Source organism: Rhinoraja longicauda, chromosome 20 (assembly GCF_053455715.1).
Source record: "Rhinoraja longicauda isolate Sanriku21f chromosome 20, sRhiLon1.1, whole genome shotgun sequence".
NCBI classification, from domain to species: Eukaryota; Metazoa; Chordata; class Chondrichthyes; order Rajiformes; family Arhynchobatidae; genus Rhinoraja; species Rhinoraja longicauda.
The window spans coordinates 18817509-18844761 of NC_135972.1; the positions used below are offsets into that span (position 1 = coordinate 18817509).

Consider the following 27253-nt stretch of genomic DNA (forward strand, 5'->3'; position numbering starts at 1 on the left):
TTGGCAATTCAAGTACTCATATAGTGAGAGTCTCAGACTCCCCAAGGCAACAAGCTGTAGCTTCCATCCACCCTCTGGTGAAACACTTCCTCAGTTCCCAACGAAGCTTCCTACACTCACCTTTAAACCACTCTCTTGTTTTATAAACTCTTCTGTGAGTAAATGTTTCTTACTGTCTCCCCTATCTATGCTGCTCATTATTTTGTGCGCTTCCATCATGTCTCCTCTCAGCTTCCTCGACTCTAAGAAAGGCAGATCCAGTGTGCTGCGTCTCCCATAACTGAAACAGTTCATCCCAGATACCAGTCTGGTGAATCTCTCCTGCACCCTCTTCAGTGCAATCACAACCTTCCTAAACTGTGACAACCAGATCCACACATAATTCTTCGGTGTTGCCTAACCAAAGTTTTATAAAGGTGTACCCTGATCTCCGTGCTCTATGCGCTAATGAAGACCAGCATCTCATGTGGTTTTCTACCACACCTTATCTACATCTTGTGCCATCTTTAGGAATATATATGGGCGTGCACCAAGGTCGAATGCTCAGTATTCCTAGTGTGTTACACTACCATTTAGTGTATATGTTCTATCCCTATTTGACTTCCCAAAATGCGTCATCTCACACTTTAAAAGATTAAATTCCATCTGCCAATGTTCTGTCCACCTTTCCATCTGCTGATAATTTTGTGATATATTTTATGAGCATCACAAGACTAGGACATGAATGGGTGGGCTGATGCAATGAGAAGTAACTCAACAGCACCCTCTTAAGGACAATTTAAGTATAAACAAACAAGGCTAATTTTGCCAGTGACATCCATATTCTAAGGAAAGAATTTTCAAAAATTACCTGTGATTATTCTTTATTTTATGGATTGCTGCACAGTGCATGAGAGAATACCACAATAGTTAAGACTTAATGATGAATCGTGGGACTTGAAGAAACTATTTGGTGAATTTTAAGTTTTGTTTATTGTTACGTGTATCGAGGTACAGTGAAAAGCTTTTGTCGCATGCTAAACCAGTCAGCAGAAAGACAATACATGATTACAATTGAGCTGTCCACAGTGTAAAGGGAATACATGATAAAGGGAATAATGTGAATAATGTTTAGTGTAAGATAAAGCCAATAAAGTCCGATCAAAGATAGTCCAAGGGTCTCTAAAGTGGTAGATAGTAGTTCAGGGCTGCTCTCAAGTTGTGATAGGATGGCTCAGTTGCCTGATGACAGCTGGGAAGAAACTGTCCCTGAATCTGGAGGTGTGCGTTTTCACACTTCTATGCCTTTTTGCCTGAAGGGAGAGGGTAAATGAGGGAGTGGCCTAGATTAAGCTGGTGGCCTTGCCAAGGCACCGCGAGGTATAAATTGAGTCAATGGAAGGGAGGTTGGTTTGTGTGATGGTCTCGGCTGCGTTCACAATTCTCTGCAATTTCTTGCGGTCTTGGATGGAGCTGCTCCCAAACCATGCTGTGACGCATCCCGATAAAATGCTTTCTGTGGGGCATCTGCAGAAGTTGGCGAGAGTTGTTGGGGACATGGCAAATTTCCTAACCCTTCTAAGGAAATAGAGGCGTTGGAGTGTTTTCTTGGACATAGCTTCAATATGGGTGGTCCAAGAGAAACTGTTGGTGATATTTACTGCCAGGAATTTGAAACTTTCAACCATCTCTACTTTGGCGCCATCAATGCAAACCAGGGTTTGTGTGCCACCTTCCTGAAGTCGATCGGTATCTCCTTTGTCTTGCTGACATTAAGAAAAAGATTGTTGTCTCGACACCAGGTCACGAGGTTCTCAATCTCCTTCCTGTACACCGACTCATCTTTATTTGATATCCGGCCCATAATAGTGGTGTTGTCCGCAAATTTGTAAGTTTGCCCAATGCACTTGGGAAAGTTAATGAACAGAGTGATATGAGGTCCAAGCCCAATGTTCCCCAAATTGGCAATACAGATCAAGAGGGTGGTGAAGATGGCAAACGGCATGCTTACCTTCATAAATTGGATCATAGAATATAAGGATTTGGACATTATGTTGCAACGTTACAAAGATTTCATTGGACTGCGCTTGGAGTGTTGTGTGCATTTGTGGTCGCCACACTGCAGGGTGGTTACAACAGAGAGAGTGCATAGTGGATTCAGTAGGAAAGAAACACAAAAGATTTACTGGGATGTTGCCTGATTAGAGGAGTTTGGTTAGGCGAAGAAATTGACTACACTGGACTTATTTTCCATGGAGCAGAGGAGGCTGAGGGGTAATCTTGAGGCAGTGGTTTAAGGTGAAAGGATGGAGTTTTAAAGGGATCTGAGGAATAAGTGTTTTTACAGAGAGTGTATCTGGAGTGTGCTACCAGAGAAAGTGGTGGAATCAGATACAATTACTATGTTTAATCATGATTTTAGGTAGACCCTTAAATAGGCGATGCATTAAAAGGATATGGTCCTAATGTAGATAAATAGCATTCCTGTGGATGGCAAAACGGTCAGCATGAACTTAGCCAAAAAGCCTATTTCTCAGCTGCATGTCTATTTGACCTTGCATTCATGCTGTTAAGCTTTCACACCACAGCTTTTGGTCAAATACAATCCTGTTGCTGATCATTTGCAGCATCTCAAACACACTCAATTTTGAGTTTACAACAAGATCTAGATCAGTTGAGAAACTGGGCCAAGGAATGATAAATGGAATTTAACTTTGACAAATGTGAAGTGTTGCACTTTGGTAGATCAAACCAGGTCAGGACTTATGCAGTGAACATAAGAGCCCCGGAGTGTCCTGCAGAACAGAGAGATCTAGGAGTACAGGTGCACGGTTCGCTAAAAGTGGTAGGAAGGAACTGCAATTGCTGGTTTACCCCGAAGATAGACACCAAATGCTGGAGGAACTCGGCGGGACCGGCAGCATCTCAGGAGAGAAGGAACGGGTGACGTTTCAAGTCTGAAGAAAGGTCTCGACCCGAAACATCACCCGTTCCTTCATTCCAGAGATGCTGCCTTCCCACTGAGTTACTCCAGCATTTTGTGTCTATAAAAATGGTGTCAGATGGACAAGATGTGAGGAAGGCATTTGGCACGATTGCCTTCATTGCGAAGGGTATTGAGTACAAAGGCTGGGGCATCATGATTCAGCTGTACAAGGGCATTGGTGAAACCTATATTTGGAGCATTATGTGCAGTTCTGGTAACCCAGCTACTGGAAGGATGCCATTAAGATACCATATGGTCGGCGTGGACAGAGGAGAGCGGACAAGGGCCTGTTTCCGTGCTGTACAGCTGTGTGACCGTGGCCGTAACTGCAGCGATTCAAGGCGACAACCTTTCCCAAGGCCAACTAGAAATTCCAGGGGCTACGATCCCCGGAAACTTATCTTTAAAAGTTTTGTAAAACGAAATGAACAACCTTCAGAATAAAAGGGAGCTGCCGGGTCGCTCATTATCCGCGTCGCAGCTCTCAGTTTTAAGTGTCCGTGCCCCCCACACACAGGTGCTGCCCGGTCCTTGAGTTCTCCTACATCCCAGCTCTTGTGTCTCAGTGCGTGTGGGGAGCGGCGGTCCCTGCGTCCCAGCCCCAGTCCCAGCTCCAGCGGCCGGGGACGGGCAGTGGCTCCGCCCCGCTGACCGAGAGGGCGGGTCCCGGATCTCCCCATCCGCCTCCCGGAGCCCTGGACCCGGCTGAGGCACCGACAGCCCCGGGGCAGCTTTGGGACGGAGAACTTTTCCAAACTTTGTGCCGAGTCCGGGAGTTGAGCGGCTCCGTGCCGTGGATCGGCTGGCGGTGAGCCGGGGCCAGTACCTTCTGATGCCGGGGGCCAGTACCTTCTGAAGCCGGGGCCAGTACCTTCTGATGCCGGGGGCCAGTACCTTCTGATGCCGGGGGCCAGTACCTTCTGATGCCGGGGGCCAGTACCTTCTGATGCCGGGGGCCAGTACCTTCTGAAGCCGGGCCAGTACCTTCTGAAGCCGGGCCAGTACCTTCTGAAGCCGGGGGCCAGTACCTTCTGAAGCCGGGCCAGTACCTTCTGAAGCCGGGGGGCAGTACCTTCTGAAGCCGGGGGCCAGTACCTTCTGAAGCCGGGGGCCAGTACCTTCTGAAGCCGGGCCAGTAGCTTCTGAAGCCGGGCCAGTACCTTCTGAAGCCGGGGGCCAGTACCTTCTGAAGCCGGGCCAGTACCTTCTGAAGCCGGGCCAGTAGCTTCTGAAGCCGGGGTTCGACACCTGGATATTTCCTGTACTTGCTGAGACTTTAAACTGTGACAAATGCATTTCAAGAACAAACTCGGCTGATGTTTGGACACATAATTATTCGCCGTTTCGTTTGAAATTGTATCGAGGAAAGAAATTGATGTGTTTGGACTAAGTTTGCAACAGTTTGTTGACACCATTGGCCAGTGATCTCTGCCTCCCACCTGCCCGCTCGCTGCCCCGCTCCAGTCTGTGTCACCATCAGGAGAGAGAGAGATAGATGGTAGACCATGGACAATTTGTGAAGAGGTAATTCTGTGTCGGAGTTTTCCCTGCTGTTTTGGATTGGAGCGAAGCACTTTCCTTGTTTCCGGTCAGTTTACCTCCTCTTGTTCCTTTAGTTTCGTGTTTTTTTTAGTGTGTGTAAGAAACCTCATATGTGACTTTTGAAAATTCGCACACGAATTTTCTGAATTAACTGAAACAGTTAACTGAATTTCCGTGGTTAGATCAACTGCCAATTTTTGTCCTTGGATCACCCAGTTACAGCGCAGGTAGCGGTGTGCAGATCGAGTGGAATATGTTACTCGTCACACTTCGGTCACAAAAACTGGAAAGGCGGAGTCATGCAGTGCGGAAATAGACCCTTCGACCCAACTTGACCACACCGGCCAACATGTCCCAGCTATACTATTCCTGTCTGTCCGCATTTGGTCCATATCCCTCCAAACCTGTCCTATCCATGTACCTGTCTAACTGTTTCTTAAATGTTGGGATAGTCCCTGCCTTAACTACCTCCTCTGGCAGCTTGTTCCACCAGAAGATACATCCACCACCCTTTGTGCGTTAAAGTCATGATCACGAGTCACATGTATCGAAAGCGGAACAAAGGCAATTCTTACCTGCAGCAGCACAACAGGTCTGTAAACACAGTACTCCTAAATAACACAATAAACAAAATAAAGTTCAATAAACAAAAGGCAGAAGTCCCTAATGCAACCAAGAGAATTGGTAGTTTTTCCCATCTCCACCCCTTTCCACCTTCAGCAGAGACCGTTCCCTCTGCAACTTCCTGGTTAACTCATCCCTTCCCACCCAAACCACCCCCTCCCAGGTAACCACAGAAGATGCAACACCTATCGCTAAACCTCCTCCCTCGACTCTGTCCAGGGACCCCGACAGTCCTGTTGGGTTAGGCAGAGATTTACTTGCACCTCCTCGAACCTCATCTACTGTAACCATTGTTCAAGATGTGGACTCTTGTACATTGGCGAGACCAAACGCAGACTGGGCGATCGTTTTGCGGAACACCTTCGCTCGGCCCTCGTGAACCAACTTGATCTCCCGATTGCTGGACACTTTAATTCTCCTTCCCATTCCGACACAGACCTTTCTGTCCTCGGTCTCCTCCATTGTCAGAGTGAGGCTAAACACAAATTGGAGGAACAGCATCTCATATTTCGCTTGGGCAGCTTACAGCCCAGTGGTATGACTCTAGATTTCTCTCACTTCAGGTAGCCCAGAATTCCCTCTCACGCTGTCCCTTCTCCACCCAAGTCACACTAGCTTCTCATTTTCACCCTTCAAATAGCTTACAATGAATGGCCTGTTTCCTTTATCATCGTTACTTTTTTGCATATCTTTCATTCATTGTTCTTTATCTCTCCACATCGGTGTCTATATCTCTTGTTTCCCTTATCCCTATCCAGTCTGAAGAAGGTTCTCGACCCGAAACGTCTCCAGAGATGCTGCATATCCTGCTAAGTTACTCCAGCTTTTTGTGTCTAGCTTCGGCTAGACATCTGCAGTTCCTTCTTATACAATTGGTAGTTTGAAGTCAGGTTGGAGTTTGCAATGTTCAGGAGCCAGGTGGTTGTTGGGAATAAGTTGTTCCTGAACGGGGGTCACAGTTTTCAGACTCCTATACCTTCTTCGTGATGTCCAGGGTGGCCAGGGTCCTTGATGATGCTGGCTGCCTTCTTGTGGCAGTGCCTACTGTAGATCCCTTTGATGGTGGGACCTGTGATGGACCAGGCAGCCCTCACTCTTGATCATTTAAATTGTCAAACCAGGCCATGATGAAGCCAGTCAATATTCTCTCTACCATATATCAATAGAAGTTCAAGAGAGTATTCATTTCATACTGAATCTCTTCAATCTTCTAAGGAGGTTGAGGCATTGATGGGCTTTCTTTATGATTGGTTCAATGTGCCGGATCCAGTCCCATCTTCAGATATATGCATGCCCAGGAATTTGATTGTAAGTAAGAATTTCATAGTTCTATCTGGGTCATATGAATGAATGAATGAATTAATTAATTAATTAATTAATGATCGAATGAATGAATGAATGAATGAGTTTATTGGCCAAGTATGCATATACAAGGAATGTGCCTTGGTGCTCCGCTCACAAATGACAACACAAACATGCAGTTAACAATTAAGAATAAAGCATAAACACATCAAAACAATAAGGATACACCATTACGGTCTAAACATGTGGGTGAAAATAAACCAGAGCAAAAAAGAGACTACAGACTTTGGTTATTGAGTAGAACTATCACTCGTGGGGAAAAAAAGCTGTTTTTATGTCTGGCTGTGGCTGCTTTGACAGTCCGGAGTTGCCTTCCAGAGGGAAGTGCTTCAAAGACGTTGTGGCCAGGGTGAGAGGGGTCAGAGATGATCTTGCCCGTTCGTTTCCTGGCCCTTGCAGTGCACAGTTCGTCAATGGGGGGAAGGTTGCAGCCAATAACCTTCTCAGCTGTGCAAACGATCCGTTGCCTCCTCCGAATGTCGTGCTTGGTGGCTGAGCCAAACCAGACCATGATGGAGAAGGTGAGGGCGGACTCAATGATAGCAATATAGAATTGGACCATCATTGCCTGTGGCAGATGTTGGCAGATATGACAATAAAACACTCTTGACTCTTGATTATTGACTCCCCACCACTGACCTTTTTTGATGAAGGGAGATTTGTGGATATTCAGGCCTTTCTCTTCTGAAGTCAATAATCAGCTCTTCGGAGATAGCCACAAAATGCTGACGTAAAATGCTCTTTTACTTTTCTAGTTGAATCGCTGTGATTACTTTAAGAACCCATTGTAACACTGCTCTCCCCATACTGATGATCGAGGTCGACAACGAGATAGCAGCTAAACAAAGAAGGTGGCCTAACGATCTGATAGCTGCTTGCTGTTAATTTGCTTGGAACCTCAGAGCTCACCACATGACTCGGCTGCAGTTGATTGTGGCGCTGTTAAGCATCGTTTTTCATGCTTTATTGTTTCCTGAACATTGTGACTGCAGTTTTCGTTCCGTGGTTTACAATCTGCTGCTCTTTCTGCTTTTGCAGGTCCTTTGCCTCTCTTCCAAAGAACTGCATCATAGTTTTTATTTTCGTACTGATTACCGGGTTCAGATGCAGAAAGATATTTACAGAAGCAAAGATCCAAAGGTTAAATTGAATAGAATTTTTTTAAACTTAAAATCGGGTTAGAAAAGTAATAAAATATCCGACATTAAGATAGTGTGGGGAGAAAGTGTTTTGCAACATACTAGTCGCACAGAAATGTTGGGAAGTAACGTTGGTTGGAATTAATTGGAATTAAAAATATTACTGAAAATTAGAAATGGACAAATTATAAACTAAGACATTTTATAAAATGACGCAATTTGGTGTGTCAGGTTGTGTGTCAGGTTGTCTGTCTGGTCAAAAAATAAAAAAACGACCTGACCTATCACTTGCAATTTTCTCTAAACATTTCACAATAAATCGTTGAGCCATGGGGAGTGTTACAGGAAGAAGGACTGAGGAGTACAAGTACATAGTTCCCTGAAAGTGGCATCACTGATCGACGAGGCGGTGTAGCTGGGCTGTGTTCACAATGCTCTGCAAATTCTCACAGTCCTGGCGGAGTGTTTGCCCAACCAAGCTGTGATGTACTCTGATACCGTGCTTTCTATCGTGCATGTGCAGAATAAATTGGTTAGAGTAATTTGAGACATGTGAATTTCCTTTGTCTTCTGAGAGGCGTTGGTGTGCTTTCTTGGCCATAGCATATTTGCACTAGGACAAATTGTTGCCTATATTTACACTTATGATCTTGAAGCTCTCGACCATTTTCACTTTGGCACCACTGATGGTGACCAGAGCTTGCACTCCGCCCCGTTTCCTGAAGTCTATGACCAACTCCACCATTTTGTTGAGGCCAAAGGTGTTGTTTTGACACCATGATATTAATCTCTATATCTCCTTCCAGTATTCCGTCTCATCATTATTTGAGATCCGGCCCACTACAGTGATATGTTGGAAGGAACTGCTGGTTTACACGGAAGATAGACACAAAATGCTGGAGTAACTCAGCGGGACAGGCAGCATCTCTGTAAAGAAGGAATGGGTGATTCCTTCTTTGGGTCGACCCTTCTTCAGACTACTTTTCCACTACAGTGATGTCACTTGTAAACTTGTAAATGGAGGTTGACCAGAATTTGGCCACATGGTGTAGAGAGAGCATAGTAAGGGGCTGAGAACACCGTCTTGCGGGGCACTGGTGTTGAGAATTATAGTGGAGGATGCAATCACCTATCCTTACTGATTGCATTCTATGACCAGGAATTCAAGAACACAGTTGCAGAGGGGGGTTGCTGACTTCCAGGTCCAAAAGGTTGGAGGTGAGTTTGTTTGGGATTATGGTGTTGAAGCTGGGGCTATAGTCAGTAAATGTGTCAGTGTTATTTGTAAACAGTGTTGGAATAAACGTGTTATAATTCAGGTCGGAAGCTATGGAATACTCAAGGGGTCAATTGATGTCCAAATTTCATGATGACCAGAAAAGGTTGGAAAGACAGAAAAATCGGTAAATGCTGAAAACTGAACCGGAAGCAGAAAAGCTGGAAGAACTCTGCCGGCCAAGTGCATCTGTGGAAAGAGAAAGCAGTTAACATATTCCAGCCTGAATATTGTCTTTCTACCACAGTGGGGTGTTATTATCCTTCTTACGTCTGTAAGACCTCTTTGCATTTCAGTTTGTTTCATTAATTTAACATTTAGTTTTTGGTTTATTTATTAAAGTCAAGTTGCGTTTGCACAGTTATGGTGAGATACAGGTACAATGAAAATGTTGCTTGCAGTGTCATTGCAGACACATCGACTCAGACTAACACAAAATTGAATTGTATATAAATTACATGTAAATCACATCTGTATTCCACAAGATAATTAAAAGAAAAAGACGCCACAATAGTTTAGTTTATTAATGAAATAAGCAGGTTTCTAAAATCTGTGCTTTCCTTTCCCAGGTATACAGGAGAATTAAAGAGCCTACAATTGAGAGAAAGAGTAGAACAACAAGAATTGATACGGCCTTCTCCTGAACCATGGCAGCTGCTGACCAAGTGTTTTTGGCAGAGATACCAGCTGAAGATGAAAATAGTGTTTCAGAGGCCGAGATCCATGCTAACACACAACTGGATCTGACAACAAAAGTTCAAGAGTTTTTCCAGATCTGTGACCGAGAATGTAAAGGATTTATTAACCAGAGAGATCTGGAGGTAAGGTCTGTGTGGGGGGGGTCTGTGTGGGGGGGGTCTGTGTGGGGGGGGGTCTGTGTGGGGGGGGGGTCTGTGTGGGGGGGGGTCTGTGTGGGGGGGGGGTCTGTGTGGGGGGGGGTCTGTGTGCGGGGGGTGTGTGGAGGGTCCGTGTGGGGGTTTGTGTGAGGGTCCGTAAGCTTGAGATTTTTTTTTAAAACAGCGTTCAAATGTAAACTTTAAATATTTCAGCGACTCCTTGTCTTGGCTGCCATTGTCAGTCAGGGGACGGAGAATTCCAAGGGCAACAACAAAGTGGCTCTCTTATTATTTTTCCTGGTTGGCCCATTTGTCCCATCTAAGGAGGGACCGCCTGTGATTTCAGTGTGCAGATCTGCCAGTTCTGTGCAGAGTCTCGACTCAAAACATCCACATTTCCCTCCCAGAGATGATGCCTGATCCATTGAGTTCCACCAGCAGTTTGTTTGTTTTATTCTTGCATCCTTGTTTAATATTTCATTGAATTATATGGTGCTGAAGGACGCCATCTTTAGTATCAGAAGAGCAATTATCCTCCCTAGTCTCCCCGCCTCCTTCCAGACAGAGAAGACACAGTTCCCTAGTCCTCTCCTTTCAGCCACCAGCTTCTACATCTAGCACATCATCCCTTGTCAGTTCCATGAGCTATGGCAACATCCCACCACTGGTTGCATCTTATTCTCCCCACTCCTTTGCTTTCCTGAGGGATCACCCCATCCATGGCTCACCCATCCCCACCCACTCCACCCTGACCCCAGGCACGTTCCCCTTCAACCACACCAAATGCAACACTTGTTCTTGCATCTCCTCCTGCACTGAGGGACACTGAGGAAATGTAACACGTCCCCAACGCCTCTTACAAGCTTCTGCAGAAGCATACTGCCGGGTTGCATCACAGGTTGCTTTGGAAACAGCTCTGTCCAAGACTGCAAGAAATTGCAGAGTTATGGATGTAGCCCGGTCCATCACACAGACCCCAAATTCCCACCATTGACTCCGTCTATTCCGCTGCATTGGAAAAGCAGTCAACATTATCAAAGACTTGTCCCACCTCGGATATTCCTTCTTCTCCCTACTTCCATTCAGAAGGTACAGAAGCTTGAAAACACATACCACCAGACTCAGGAACAACTTTTCCCTCTGTTATCAGACTTCTGAATGGTCATTCCATGAGAACTGTCATTATGACATTGGACTGATGTGCTACAATGCTGAGAACTGTATTCTGCGCTCTATCTTCCCCTTTGCTCTGCCTATTGTACTTGAGCTTGACTTGATTATATTTATGCATATTACATATTATCTGATCGAATTGGATAGCATGCAAAACAAAGTTTTTCACTGTAATTAGGTACACGTGACAATAATAAATCTAAACCTAATGTACCATCAAGAGACCTAAATTTCCGATGAGGCAAAGATTCACATGCAATCTCCTCCAACCTCATCACTCCATTTGGTGCTCTTGATGCCACCTCTTCTTCATCGGCGAGACAAAGTGCAGACGAGGTGACAGATTTACAGAGCACCCGGGTTTGGTCCGTGTCTATCCCAGCTCCATACCCTTTCCAGTCCCCTTCCCATTCCCCTTCCCATTCCCCTTCAAATTCCCATGCTGACCAATGCCATGGTGAGGCCCAATGCAAACCCGAGGATGAACACCTCAAATGCTGCCCAGGTAGTGTACACCCAATGATGTGAACACTGACATCCAACTTTAGGTAACCAAACGTTTTATGCTTTCTTTCCACAGGTTAAATAATTTTCATGCCCATTCTGCTGACCTGAAATCATTTTCTCTCCACATAAATTGCCTGGTCTCATTTGTTTTCTGTTTTGTTTGTACTACTTTTATTTATAAGGCTATCTGTCCATGCACAGAACTGTCCTAATCCATCCAAATCTGGATAATTTTTCTTTTTCATTTTGGCCTCATTTTTTCTGATACCGTGATATTCGCAAATGCCCTTATGCTTACTGTGCATCTGTATTTGGGTCGGTAATGGGAACGATGCTGCCAGGACTGAGCTGGAATAAAGTTCTCATTTTCCCAGCACCTTCAGGAAGAGCTGCCTCTCGGCCCTGAGGAGCTGCAGAGCGTGTTTGATGCACTGGATACAGACGGGAACGGGAAGCTTACCTTGGAGGAATTTACCACAGGCTTCAGTGAGTTACAATTTTTTTTAAATTTTCAGTTAATAAACAGGTATACTTTGACTACAAGAAGTTTGGTAACGATGGACGACTGGGCTGATTTTGAAAAAAAACCCAGAGGAATTACAAATACAAATAATTATTAATTTATCTAGAGATCAGTAATCTTATATACAAACAATTGAAGGCACGTTTATCTTTGTTCATTTTGAATTATAAAGAAGCAAACTATTCTCCAATGATATGGGGAGCATTACTATAAAGCTTTTGAAGCTATCTTCAAGACCCCCCCTCGACTAGGCTACTCCCACAATGTCCGCCCAACACGTGACGGGCCATAGCCCAACACGTGACACACCGTCCAACACGTGACACACCGTCGCACAATGCGTGACACACCGTCGCTCAACACGCAACACACCGTCGCCCAACACGTGGCGTGCTTTCACGCAATACGTGACGGGCCATCGCCCAACTCGTGGTGCACTGTCGCCCAACACATGACACCCGGCACTATCTTGAATGCTACAGGTTTATTTTAATGCAAAAAAAAGTATATTTTAATGCTACACATTTATGCCAGTTCATTGCGGGCTTTTGTTTGGTAAGATGCCAATTAGTTTGTCTGGAACCTTTCAGAAATTGTCACTTATGATTACTCGCCCAGTTTGTATCCAGATTGCAAAAATGCTTGATGCGTGAACAATAAAGGAAACGGAAATACATTTTTATAAACCACCGATGACCTGTTTGAATGGAGTTGGGATTTATTCTGCATCTAAACTGAGTGGAATTGCACTGAAAGAATACTGAGCTACTGCTGACATAGAAACAGATCAAAATGCAATATAATTGCTTTTTTATATTAACTGATTTTTAAATCCTGGAACGTTTCGGCCTCCAGGTCAATTCCTGTTAAAAGAAAAGATATTTGTGAACAAGGAAAATCCCAGCCGGGATCAAAGTGAAGGGCTGAGGTGGGATGGATCAGACAGACAGCCGGCCGTGATGGAGAAGGAAGAAGAATGCTGCTTTCGCGCGCTGATGGACAACTTGGGAGCAAAGAACGTCTTTACAGAGTAAGCAGAATATCAGCAACATGTGAGATGACATGGAGACACAAGTAACTGCAGATGTTGGAATCTTGAGCAAAAGACAAAGTGCTGGAGGAACTTTGTCCTGATCGGAAATGTTGTCTGTCCATTCACTCCCCGATGTTGCCCGCTCTGCAGAGTTCCTCCAGCACATCCATAAGGCCTCTGATTTTCTTATTTCCAATTCCCCGATCCTTGGTCCCAATAGGCTTTCCTGATGTGGGCTGGAGGCATGAAGGAATTGTACAGCATTTTTACCATGAAGGTATCAACCCCTACATCTCCATCACACCACAGGATGGTCAGTGGGCCCTCGACCTCTTCGTGTGGGATATGTGGAATGATCTTTGTTTCAGTCCTACTCTGGCCCTCAACTTGTTTTCCAGTTGATGGCCATATTGGTGTTGCTTCCCTGCGCTCAGGCAGAATTCATAAATGTCATTACTTTTGCTGCCCTACCTAACCCTCGCCTTCACACGGTCAATCTTTGACTGTTCATTCTTTTTCTGGTCTCTCTGTCTACATCTCAGGGGATAAACTAGCTACCAACATCCACTGTGGGCCTACTGACCACACCACAATTCTCCATCCCATTTGCCTCCTATGAGAACTATTCCATTCTCCCCTTTCCTCCGTCTCTGTTGCATTTGTTCCAATGATGACACTTTCCATACAAGTGTCTCAGAAGTGTCTTCCTGCTTCCTGAACCATGTCTCCCTCTCTGCCATGGTTATCAAAGCCTTTGACTGCATCTCGTCCATTCCCAAGCTTCTATTCTCATCCCTTCTCCTCCAGGACAGAACAAGGATAGCGTTCCCCTGGTTATCATCTTCTACTGCCCGTCCTCTGCATTCATAGATTCTTACAGCATGGAAACAGGCCCTTCGGCCCAACTTGCTTATACCGGCCAACATGTCCCGTCTACACTAGTCCCACCTGCTTGTGTTTGACCCATATCCCATTTAAACCAGTCCTATCTATCTAAGTGTTTCTTAAACGTATGTGTCTCAACTACCTCCCCTGGCAGCTCGTTCCAAACACCTACCACCCCTTGTGTGAAAAAGTTACCCTTCGGGTTCCTATTAAATCTTCCCCCCACACCTTAAACCTATATCCTCTGGTTCTTGATTCACCAACTGGGCAAGAGACTATGCATCTACCCGATCTATTCCTCTCATGATTTTGTACACCTCTACAAGATCATCCTCCTGCGCTCCAAGGAAGAGAGTCCTAGCCTGCTCAACCTCTCCCAATGGCTCAGGCCCTCGAGTCCTGGCAATATGCTCGCAAATCTTCTCTGCTCCCTTTCCAGCTTGAAAACATCTTTCCTATAACATGGTGCCGAAAACTGAACACAATATTCCAAATGTGGCCTCACCAGCTTCTTATACAACTGCAACATGACCTGCTAATTTCTATACTCAATACAACTGCAGCATGACCTTCCAATTATACTCAACAGATAATTCTCTGCACTTTCTGCCACATTCAAAGAGATTCCACTAGGAGGCGTGTGTTTCCATTCCCCAACATCCATGATGTGTGGGAGATAATTAGCAAGTCAGACCTCTTTGATGGGAAGAGAAACAGAGTTAATGTTTCAGTTCAAAGACTCTTTGTCAGGACTGGAAAGGAGACAAAAAATGCTTATGAAGTTGCTGGGGATAGGGAGGGAACGTCTCGGGGTAAAACCAGGGACCATGGAGATAAGCTGTGAACAAGGTTTCCTTGCAAGTGCAGGCAATGTGAAGTCCATTCACTTTGTCTCTTCCTACCATTCGGGGACCTGAGCACTCCCTCCAGTTAAGCAGTCATTCATTTCCGGCAGATTGGTCACCTGGACTGTAGTGCATCACCCTGGCTGGCCTTGCGCATAGTTGCAAAAGGCTGGGCATGGGCGGCACGGTGGCGCGGCGGTAGAGTTGCTGCCTTACAGCGAATGCAGTGCCGGAGACTCAGGTTCGATCCTGACTACGGGCGCCGTCTGTACGGAGTTTGTACGTTCTCCGCATGACCTGCGTGGGTTTTCTCCGAGATCTTCGGTTTCCTCCCACACTCCAAAGACGTACAGGTATGTAGGTTAATTGGCTGGGCAAATGTAAAAATTGTCCCTAGGGTGTAGGATAGTGTTAATGTGCGGGGATCGCTGGGCGGCGCGGACCTGGTGGGCCGAAGGGCCTGTTTCCGCGCTGTATCTCTAAATCTAAAACAATCTTTAAAAAATATCAAATGCAATTAATTCTATGTTTTTCAGTCAGGAGGAAGTGCAAAGCCTTTGGTCACAACTTTGGAGAGACGAACCACATTTGATCAGCAATTTTGAAGCATTTCTCACCCAGATTTTCACCCAGATGCAAAAGGCCAGCAAGGAAAAAAAAATAATGGAGTTTGCTTTAAAAAGGTTTGTTTACATCATCATTTTCCTTTTAGCAATTAACTGATAGTATTAAAAAAATGAAAAGATGTGTGAATGCCCAATCTAAAATTGTTCTCCATCTCACTCGTAAAACCCCAAATAATAAATGGGATGACTTTATATATTCTAACAATGGAAATCGGATAATTCAACGTGAACAGATGTCCCAAACTGTAGACAGTCTGTGAAAGGTCGGGATTGATATGTGGGATATACAATATAAGTAAAATCCAGTTCCTTAAAGATGTTTTTTACTGAAGGCTACAGATAAAGTGCTGGCAAATTGTATTGGTCTAGACGGGCACTTGATAGTTGGCATAGACTTGTTGGGGCAGAGAGCCTGCTGCGATGCTGCATGACTCAGACTAATTAGATCCCAAGTCACAGATCAAATTCAACATGTATTGGAAATCCGAAGTGAAAAACAGAAAGCTGGATATAAGAATAGTTGAAAAGGCATCAACCTGATGCACCAACTCCCCTGTGCTCTCCACTGATACTGCCCTCTCTGCTGAAAGCTTCCAGCATCTTGTTTTATTTCTGATTTCAGGTTAAATCCAGGTGCTTGTCCTCAGAGATATAACCAATGCGTTTATAAAATGTCAAGGTCCACAAATCCAGCAGCACAGAGTCAAGTTTCAGCAGCCATCCAGCCCTGGGTATATCCAGCGCATCCATGCCCGTGAAGGCGGGAGAGTGAACTGATGTCTGAATCACAATGGCAGCATCAACAGGGCGATAATTTCCCCAGAATTGGAGTCCCATGATTTGGACAGCTCCCAGCTTCTATTCCCCTTGTTGCCGCTGGCAGAAGTCACTGAACACAAGTTAACAGATGTGCTTTGTTTTTTTATCTCAAACTAAATCTGCAAATCTGTTGGTTATTTGCAGAAAAGAGGCAGAAAATCTGGAAGAAATTGAACATCTGTACAGTGAAATGGAGCAACAGATTCAAAGGGAAAAACTGGCCATGTTTAACAAAGTATGGGCTTTAAATAAATATCTCCTTCTTTAGGAAATAGTAGTTTGTTTAACCTATAGATTTGGCTTGTGGAGATTTTGCTTCAGAAGGTTTGTTGATGCTGTGCTGTATCTTTCTGCTGCTCAGGCTTCCGATTTGAACTTTCGATGTCAGAAACTAGAAGAAAAGCTGAAGATTAAAGAGCGAGAACAGGAAGAGCTCTCCCTGAGTAACATGAGGGTAATTCTGGCAACTGATTTCACTCTCGTTTCACTTTGATTTAAAACTGTGTCCTTGGAATCCAAATTTCACTCGGGGAAAATAGTTTATGGATGTCTGTCATCCAATTCAAACAATGCGATCACATCATCCCTTCATCTTCTGTATCAGGAGAATAAAACCCAAGGTTGTTCTACCCTAAATTCATCCCCACCCCTGGGCCAGTGTGTACCACTGGCACATCATCTCTGACAGCCCAATCAATGCTCCCTCCCAAAGGCTGGTCAGAATGTGCCCACATTCTGGCAAAATCCTTCTCAGAATTTTTTTTTTCTATAAAACCAACTCCCCTTCTTCTAACTTTTATGAGAATTGGCCTCGAGTGCTCACCCTTGCAGAAACAGGAAGTTTAGTAGTATTCTTTCAAGACCACAATCTCTTCCACAATATCTGCAAAGTGAAGGAGCTAGACATGGACTTTCCGGGTGTAAGGTGGAGGTCACGCCCCAGTCAGGATCAATGGGGCTGTTGTGAAGATGGTCAAGAACCTCAACTTTAGTATCGCCAACAATTTGTCCTGGTCCAATCACATTGATGCTATGGCCAGAAAGACACACCAACGCCTCTACGTCCTCAGCGGCTAAAGAAAATCTGCACCTTGAGTCTAATCCACCATTCATTAAGAACATGACCGAGTTCATCTTGACCACACCATTCCAATACCCCTTAACTCTCTTACGATCAAATATCTGTCATCCGTTTGCCAACTTGTAAAGATACACCATCTTGGTTTGGCAATGGCTCTGCCAAAGACTGCAAGAAATTGCAGAGTGACAATGCATTTCGGGCCAGCATATGAACCCACCTACATCTCCCCCCCCCCCCCCCCCCCCCCAACTCCGGCAGCCCCATTGACTCCATCCACGTTTCAAGCTGCTTTGAGGAAATGGTCAACATTATTAACGACCCTCATGCCCCTGTCATTCCCTATTCTCTCCTCTCCCATTAGGCCGAAGATACAAAAGTTTGACAGCACCAAACTCAAGAGCAGCTTCTTCCCCATTTTATCTACTCACGGAAGACAGGGTGGTGATGAAGGCTTTGGCACTTCTTGACCAACCAGTAAGGGCAATGAGTATGGAAGTTGGGATGTTATTTTGCAGTTGTAGAAGACATTGGTGAAGGAACACCTGGAGTATCGCGTTCAGTTTTGGTCACCTTGCTAGAGGAAAGATGCCATGAAGCTGGAAAGAGTGCAGTGAAGATTCACCAGGATTTGGCAGGATATGGGCGGAGTTTGGGAAAATAATGCTCCCTAAATGGAGATGCCACAATAATGCAGCTTGGAAATGTATAGATAAGACATAACATTTTACAATAAAGCATTCTATAAAGGCCAAATATACTTCAACGGGGAACCGACTTTTAGATTAAATTTGCCACGCATTGTTTGCTGAAATGCCAAGCCTGCTTATTCCAAACCTTGCCCCAAAAGTTACGTCTGGTGTTGAACCCGATTAACATTCTGCTAGATTAGAATTATTTGCTGTGAAGATAATGCCCTTTGCCTCGAGAAACGTATCGCTCTGAAATGCAAAGTAGAGAACGTTTCCCACTGCTTTTTAAAATATCTTTCAAATAATGTTTCGTCTGGAAAGTTTGTTCTTTATGGATTCATCTTTGCCCTGTCATGTCTGGTCGTGTCTCAGGGTTAGCGTTAGTATGCTGCCTCATTGCATTCCACCTGGATAGACACCCTCACCATGCCACACTCTCTGTCCATGTAGTGCTTCCAGCCACAGGTGGATGTCTAACCTGGGTGCACAAGTTAAGAATGGAGTTAAATTCTAAGACAATGGGACCCTGTACTGCCCTGTGGCTGTAAAAGTTGTGTAGATAGAATCCCGTTTGCAGCGTTTATAAATCTTAATTGTTCCAATATTTCACTGTGGAGGCCATCGGTTGAATTCATTGATTTTTGAACATGTGTAGTGTGGGTGGATCATTGGTGAAGCTCCAGACACCACTAAGGATTGTTCTGAGAATGGCCAATCCAGTTTCACCGTCTCCATTCTCGTTGCCAGTTGGAGAAAGAGTTGGAAGGGCTGCTCGGTGAAAAGCAGGAGTCGCGGACGGAGAATCGTAGTCTGAAGAGAACGACGGAGGAGTTGGAGGATGCACTCCATCACATGAGGGAGGAGCTGGTGGCGGCTCAGCATGAAGTGCAGGCGGTCCAGCAAGAAACGTCCCAACTGCAGGAGGAGCGGGAACTGTGAGTTACGTGGCGATGGCGTGTGAAATGTGTCATGTGACAATGGCGTGTGAAATGTGAGTTACATGGCAAGAGCGTGTGAACTGAGTCTGTGTGACAAAAGAGTGTGCAGTGGAAATTGGCATGGCTATGACATGTGAAATGGGAGTTAGCAAGGTAGTTGTGTGTAAAATGTGTTTGACAAACTACATGTGTCAGAAAGAACTGAAGATGCTGGTTTGAATCGAAGGTAGACAGATAAACACCATATAATCCTCCTACACTTTCGTCACCTCCAACGGGATCCCACAACTGACCACATCTTCCCATCTCCACCCCTTTCTGCTTTCCACAGAGACCGTTCCCCCCGCAACTCCCTGGTCAACTTGTCCCTTCCCACCCAAACCACCCCCTCCCCAGGTACTTTCCCCTGCAACCGCAGGAGATGCAACACCTGTCCCTTTACCTCCCCCCTCGACTCCATCCAAAGACCCCAACAGTCTTTTCAGGTGAGGCCGGGGCACTTGCACCTCCTCCAACCTCATCTACTGTATCCGCTGTTCCAGGTGTTAACTTCTGTACATCGGCGAGACTAAGTGCAGGCTCGGCGATCACCTCTGCTCAGCGCGCCTACCGATCTCCCGGTGGCTCAGCACTTTAACTCCCACTCCCATTCCCAATCTGACTTTCTGTCCTGGGCCTCCTCCATTGTCAGAGTGAGGCCCAGTGCAAATTGGAGGAGCAGCACCTCATATTTCGCTTGGGCAGCATACACCCTAGCGGTATGAACATTGACTTCTCTAACTTCAAATAGGCCTTGCTTTCCCTCTCTCTCTCCATCCCCTCCCACTTCTCAGTTCTCCCACCAGTCTTACTGTCTCCGACTACATTCTATCTCTGTCCCGCCCACTCCCCTGACATCAGCCTGAAGAAGGGTCTCGACCCGAAACGTCACCCACTCCTACTCTCCAGAGATGCTGCCTGTCCCGCTGAGTTACTCCAGCATTTTGTGTCTGCCTTTGATAAAACCACATGTTGTCTGAACTTTGAGACATTTTATGAAATTTGTAATCGATTGATTGTGAGAGAAATTGGTATTTTCTAATATCCTTAAACAATTATCATTTGTTTATGTTTCAAGAAACAAACATATGATAATTGTTTAAGGATATTAGAAAACACCAATTTCAAGAAACATTTTTGTATAGCGTTATTCGCATGAACTTATTCTGTGCAATTGCATTGATCTAACGTCATAGACTGATAGAGTCATACAGCACAGAAACAGGCCTGTGTAATAGTTGGTAGGGCTCACCGCCCGGCTAACTGCCTGCCCAGCAGTCCAGTCTGTGGACAGGTCTACAGTCCCTCATTAGCCATCTCAGACATAACAGACGGAGAGGAATCAAATCATCCTTGGGCGCACGGGTCTGCCTCTGAAGAAGAGTTAGATGAAGGATGTTTCTCCTTGCAATATAGAAGATGTGAGGGGAACTGACAAAGGCATTTAATACCAAGAATAGTGCCGATGGAGCAGGTAAAGAGAATCTGTGTCCATTGGCAGTGAGGTGAAGAACCAGGCAGCATAAAAAGGTTATGGGTGGAAGAATTGTAAGTGACACAGGAATTGTTTTTTAAACAATGAGGGGTGCAGTGGATAGTTGTGGAGGAAGACTTGTAGCATTCCAAAAGGAGCTGGATTATTTGAATGGAAAGTTACTGGGCGCGGGAGAGAATGTGGGAGATGAGTCTGCCTGGGTTGCTTGTACATAGAGTGGTGTGGCAAGGGCATCCTTCCATTCAGTTACACTGTTTTTAATAGAAATTCCTTTCACTGTAAGATACGAATGTAAAAACCGAGAATTGATTTAAGTTTTGAAACAATAATTCAATATTTGAATGATGTATCCTCCTCAGAGAGCTCTATCGTGTGACCGAGGGTCTGGAGAGAGAGAAGCTGAACCTTTTGAAACAGATGGACCTCTTGAGGTAAGGTTGTGTTGCTGATTGCATTCCATGTAGTGCCATTGCTTGTAGGTTACAAAGCCTTGTGGTGTGATTTGGCCACAGAGACAAGGTAGCTGGACCCAGCATTACATCTTTTCAAATGTAGTTCTAGAATAGTGGCATTACCAATTCTGAGAGACAGAATTAACGTACATAGGGCAGCATGGTGGTGCAGCGGTAGAGTTGCTGCCTTACATCGCCAAAGGCCCAGGTTCAATCCTGACTACAGGTGCTTATCAATACAGAGTTTGTACATTCTCCACGTGAACTGCATGGGTTTTCTCCCAGATCTCCCACACTCTCCCGAATTTCCTCCCACACTCCAGTGACGCACAGCTTTGTAGGTTAATTGGCTTGATATAATTGTAAATTGTCCCTAGCGTGTGTGGGATAGTGTAAGTGTGTTGGGACCGCTGGTCGGCGTGGACTCGATGCGCCTATTTCCACGCTGTATCTCTAAACTAAAAGACAGTCAGAGGTTAATTAAAACTAATCATCATCACTTTGTTAGGGTGATATCCAACCAATCGGATTGATTTTTTGCAAAGAGATAACAAAACCTATTGAAAATCACAAAAAAAAAGCTTCAGATGTTGGGAATCTAAAATAAGGACAGAAACTTTATTTCTAATACGTTCAACTTTTATTATTGTTTTTAATGAGGGAAGTCTAGTTGATGAAGTCTGCATGGATCCCAATAGACTTGACAAAGACTCACATGGGAGACTGGTTCTCAAGTCCATGGGATCCAAGATTGCCTGGTTAATTGAACAGTGCAGCACAGGAACAGACTTTTCAGCCCAATATTAGACAGGGTGATGGTGGAGGGTTCTTTTTGTAATTGGAAGCCGGAGACCAGTGGCCACAGTAGACATGGAAAAACACCAGTGCCAAATGCAGATGGAAAAGTTCAGTAATTAGTAGTGTTGTAGTTGATAAATAAACCTCTGATTACACCACAATCCTGTAAACCTTCTGAAGAAATAAATCAAGGACAATTAAGCATAATTGAGTCTGTGCTTAAAGTTTAGAAATGGTGAAAGTTAATCTCATTGAAGTCAGCAGTGAGGGGCTTGATAGGATGGATACGGAATTGGGTTTTTTTCCCCCCCTGGCTTATGCGTCAAGATCTGGGATCACAGTCTCAAAATAAAGCCAGTCATTCGGGATGGAGCGGAGAGAGAAAAAAATCCCGTGACCCAGAAGGGTCTCAATCCGAAACGTTACCCATTCCTTCTCTCCAGAGATGCTGCCTATCCCTTTGAATTACTCCAGCATTTTGTGTCTATCTTTGCAATTAATCTTTGATTTGCATCTGCAGAGAACCATGTAGATGCAGTCATTGAATATATTCAACCAACAATGATACATTTTTAGATATTAATGACATTAATTAAATGTATCTGTACACTGTGAATGGCTTGATTGTAATCATGCATTGTCTTTCCACTGACTGTTTAGCATGCAACAAAAGCTTTTCACTGTACTTTGGTAAACATGACAATAAACTGAACTACACTAAATCACAGATATGGAGATCAGTATTCATAGGTGGCACTGAGTTAAAGAATAGCCATGATCTTGGTGAATGCAGAGCTGGCTGGGAGGTTAATGGCTGACTCCAGCTTCTATTTTTTGCAATACATTTCTGGATTTGGGTATGAGAAATGTACAAAATGTCCCAAACATTTTCTCTTGGGTTTTCATGGCTTTGAATGAAATTTTGATTTGTACTTGGCAATATTGCAGAGAGATGAACAAGCACCTTCGAGATGAACGGAATATGTCCAATTTCCAGGTGAGTTTGTGCTTATTTTTGTGGTCTCCTCTAACAGACAGGGAGTGATTTTATCTTTGCTGGAGTTATCTTGAAAATAAAGAATATAGTGTCTATGAAAAGATATCGTGGATCAAGCAGGTACATTTGAAAAATAAAATTCTAAAATTATTTCAATCTTCATTACATTCCAGGAACCATTCAAATATGAAACATCTACTTCGGGGAAGCAGAAAGTTGGGCATGCCGATGGTCAGTGTGTGGAGCCCAAGCTCTATTCGGGAAGGTACACCTCCGACAATGTTCTGTATCATGTAATTCACTAAGTGGTCGGTTTATCCCTATACCATATTCTCATGAATCGCGAGCTCTTTTAAATTTATCGTTCTACTAAACGACACTCACAACTTAACCTTGACTGCTTTCTGCGCAGTGAATTCCGCAGGTTCACAAACCTGAGGGATGAAGTTGCTCTTTGTCCCATTCCTAAACTTCTCCTCCTCTAACACAAAGTATCCCAGACAGTGGAAAGACCTTCCTCACATTTGGTCTTTCTGCATCAGCCAGGAAGTTTGTCATTTCAGTGAGATCCCTGCTCTTTCCTCTGAACACAAACGTTGTTGACAATTCCTCTTCATGCTGGAACCTGCAGCGAAAAAAAAAAAAAAAAAGTGCTGGAGGAACTCATGGCTCAGGCACCACCAGTGGACGGAAATGGACAGTCGACTTTTCTGGTCGGACCCATCATCTGGCAATTTGTTTTTTGCTTTGGCGGGTTGGACTTTGTAACCCCACCCTTGTAACCCTGTGCATTTGTATGCTCTTAAAAGCGTCCTGACTCGAAACATTACCAATCATGTTCTTCAGAGATGATGCTTGACCCGCTGAGTTATTCCAGCACTTTCTGTCTTTTTTTGGTAAACCAGTACCTGCAGTTCCTTGTTTCTGTGCATTTTATTCATTGAATCAGAGAAGCAATTTGTTTTAAGCTCTGGTATATCATTTCCTTCACTTTTTTTAGGAAAGGTGTAGACTTTGAGGAGCTTGGAAGTTCAAAGTTCTTATCGAAAAATTTGGAGCAAGCAATTGGTGCGAGTCATGCCAGAGAAGGAATGGATAAGGAATCTGCCAGAGGAGAAAGACGGTACTTGCAGAGAATTATTTCAATTGAAGAGGATCCATTACCACTGTTTCTTGAAACACATTCGGCAACTCAGTTACCGAACTGGATTGAGGTAAATGACGAGCAGGAGCTTGAAGATCAGGCCCTGGAATCAGCAGAGACTCCTGCGTCTCCAGCCCAAGTGGCACTGGCCCCTTCATCTCTGACACCACCAGTGGCACTGGCCCCTGCGTCTCTAACACCACCAGTGGCACTGGCCCCTGCACCTCTAACAACACCAGTGGCACTAGCCCCTACATCTCCAGACCAAGTTGCATTGGCACAAGTAAGTTTTAAACCTTGCAATATTCTATCCTGGCATCCTGGTGAATCTCCTCCGCATCCTTCCTATAATATGGCACCAGAACTGCACAAGAGGAGTCTGAAGAAGGGATTGAAAACATCCTGTATTCGACCCTCATTACTCTATCTCTGCTGCCATCAGAGATCTTTGGATTTGTTCCTCAAGACTCCCAGGGCCCCCCTATTCATATCATTGGGCTTGCTCTTTCAGAGACCCAAATTCCTCACATCATTACCTGGATTGACTTCTGTCTGCCTTTGCCCTGCCAAGCTTGCTACCCAATCAGTGTAGCCTAACACTACCCTCCTCACATCAACAACACCTCTTTTTTTACCTCATCCTCAAAATTGCTAATCATGCCTCCTAGTTATTTATGTATGTGACAAACAACAAGGGTCACAGAACCGATCTCTGTGATACACCGCTGGTCACGGATTTCCAATCATAAAAACAACTCTCCACCATCACCCTCTCTCTCTATTCCCAATTTTAGAAACATAGTAAATAGGTGCAGGAGTAGGCCATTCGGCCCTTCGAGCCAGCATTCAATATGATCATGGCTGATCATCCAAAACCAGTATCCCGTTCCTGCTTTCTCCCCCTAACTTTTTCACTCAGAGTGGTGGGTATATGGAACGATCTAGCTGAGGACGTGGTTAACTCGTGTTCAACAACAACATTTCAGAGACACTTGGACAGGTACATAGATAGAAACATTTTAGAGGGATATGGACCAAACACAGTCAGGTGGGATTACCTTAGATGGGCCTTCTTAGTTGGCATGGATGAGTTGGGCCGAAGAGCCTGTTTCCGTGCTGTATGATTATGACTTTATAAATTTCCTGGGGACATCTTGAAATAGTGAAAGATGCAAGATGTGTCTTCCAGTTGAAAAAGCTTTTTTCTTTCAGTCGTCACAGACACAAGCAATTTCCTCTTTCCTGAATGCGGTAAAAGGCTTTATAGTTTGGAATTAGTTAAAATACAAAACCTCCACGAGTCACCAGTGTTCTGTGTAACAACCTCCCCCTTTTGAAGATAAATGAATAATTCGTATTGCTGAATAATTTTACGTTTATTTTGTTTCTCCAGACATGACCTGTTGAGTGTTTCCAGCATTTGCAACATTTCCCTTTTGGATCAAATCTTAACTAATCTTCCTTTTTCTTCATACAATTTACGAAATAGAATCAACATTTAGGAAATCCCCAATTAAATGCTTCTTTACCTTCTCTCGTCTTTATAGACTGGCCTCTAAATTGAGGCCAGTTCATTGGCTATATTTAAGAGGGAGTTAGATGTGGCCCTTGTGGCTAAAGGGATCAGGGGGTATGGAGAGAAGGCAGGTACAGGTTACTGAGCTGGATGATCAGCCATGATCATATTGAATGGCGGTGCAGGCTCGAAGGGCCGAATGGCCTACTCCTGCACCTATTTTCTATGTTTCTATAACATAATGGTCTCTTTTTTAACTTTGTATTGTCACCCTGGCATATCGACATTCTCTGCGATATTAATGCCATTGCCCTGAAGCAGAGCTGAAATTGGAACCATCCCAGGCACTGCCAGGCCAGTCTTGTCTAATGCACCTACTCAAAGCTGTTTTGTTTTTTTGAATGATTGTTAATTTGACAAAGCTTTTTAACTAAACAAAAAATACTTTTGCAGGTCAGAGGAACATTCTCCAACCCTGAGCGTTTGTTCAAAGTAATCCTGATTGGTAATTCCAGTGTGGGAAAAAGCTCTCTTTTGAGAAGATTTTGTGGTGATGGTTTTTATCCTGGAATCTGTGCAACGGTCGGTACGTAAGGTGACATCAATTTTTGAGTTGAGTTTATGCACGAGAATAGCGAGATACCAGTACAATGGAAAATCTTGCCTGCAGCAACATCACAGGCACATCGACTCCACCACAGGAAAAACATAAACTATATGTAAATTATCGATAAATTATACATGAAATTTCCAAAAGAAGGAGATAGTTCAAAAAATAGACATTAGTGTCAAACACAATCGGGAAAAAATAAACAAGTCCATAGCCGTGCAAGAGGTGGCCATAGTGATCCATTGTTGAGGTAGGATAAGGATGTGCACGTTGGTTCAAGAACCAAATAGTGATAGGAAACTAGCTTTCCCTGAACCTAACTTACATTACCCAGTGTCACTTGACACGGATTTAATTTTGTGAAAATAATTTTATGAATTTAGTACCAGTTGGTAACTTGTGATAACATTGTTCATCATTATGAACGGGAAATGTGCTGGAAGAGAAGTCATGGGATTGACACTCACATGGCCATGAGTGATGCTGGTCTTTCTGTTGGCTGCGTGGAACAGTCCTTGTTCCAAGCCTGTATGGGTTCATCACCCCACCAGCTCTTTCTTCGCTGCGTCGATATCTGCATTGGTGCTGCCCCCTGCGTTTACCTCGACCCCATTGCAGACATTGAACTTTGTCTATGGCATCGGTGCATTGCAATACTGCGAACTATATTCTGTGCTCTATATCTTCCTCTTTGCTCAAGTTTAGTTAGGTTCAGCTTATTGTTGCATGTACTGAGGTTCAGTGAAAAGCTTTTCTTGCATGCTAACCAGTCAGAGGAAAGACAATACATGATTATAGTCGAACCATCCACAATGTACAGAGACCTGATAATGGAAATAACGTGAAAAACATTTAGTGCAAGATAAAGTCCAGTAAAGTCCGATCAAAGATAGTCTGAGGGTCTCCAATAAGGTGGATAATAGCTCAGGACTGCTCTCTAGTTGGTAAGATGGTTCATTTGCCTGATAACAGCTGGGAAGAAACTGTCCCTGAATCTGGAGGTGTGCGTCTTCACGCTTCTATACCTCTTGCCTGATGGGTGAGGGGAGAAGAGGGAGGGGCCAGTGTGCAGTTTGTCCTTGATTATGTTGGTGGCCTTGAGTCAACGGAAGGGAGGTTGGTTTGTGTGATGGTCTGGGCTGCATCCACAAGTGTCTGCATTTTCTTGCATCCTTGGATGGAGCTGTTCCCAAACCAGGCTGTGATGCATCCCGATAAAATGCTTTCCATGGTGCATCTGTAGAAGTTGGTGAGAGTTCATGGCATCATGAGGAACTTCCTAAGACTTGTAAGGAAGTAGAGATGTTGGTGTGGCTCTCTTTGCCATTGCTTCAATACG

General features: G+C 44.4%; 1 protein-coding gene across 1 annotated transcript in view; it reads left to right on the plus strand.

Annotated features, from left to right (window-relative positions):
- Positions 1 to 4261: 4261 nt before the first annotated feature.
- The window catches only part of LOC144603383 (EF-hand calcium-binding domain-containing protein 4B-like), a 30558-nt gene continuing 7566 nt past the window's right edge, over positions 4262 to 27253 (plus strand). Inside the window, exons 1-13 of the mRNA XM_078416540.1 lie at positions 4262 to 4553; positions 9478 to 9729; positions 11799 to 11910; positions 12803 to 12977; positions 15247 to 15393; positions 16300 to 16390; positions 16517 to 16609; positions 18673 to 18860; positions 20757 to 20828; positions 22596 to 22644; positions 22818 to 22909; positions 23645 to 24071; positions 25758 to 25890. Of these exons, the coding sequence (XP_078272666.1) occupies positions 9556 to 9729; positions 11799 to 11910; positions 12803 to 12977; positions 15247 to 15393; positions 16300 to 16390; positions 16517 to 16609; positions 18673 to 18860; positions 20757 to 20828; positions 22596 to 22644; positions 22818 to 22909; positions 23645 to 24071; positions 25758 to 25890 (1753 nt within the window). The 5' untranslated portion in view covers positions 4262 to 4553; positions 9478 to 9555. The remainder of the gene's footprint in view (positions 4554 to 9477; positions 9730 to 11798; positions 11911 to 12802; positions 12978 to 15246; positions 15394 to 16299; positions 16391 to 16516; positions 16610 to 18672; positions 18861 to 20756; positions 20829 to 22595; positions 22645 to 22817; positions 22910 to 23644; positions 24072 to 25757; positions 25891 to 27253) is intronic.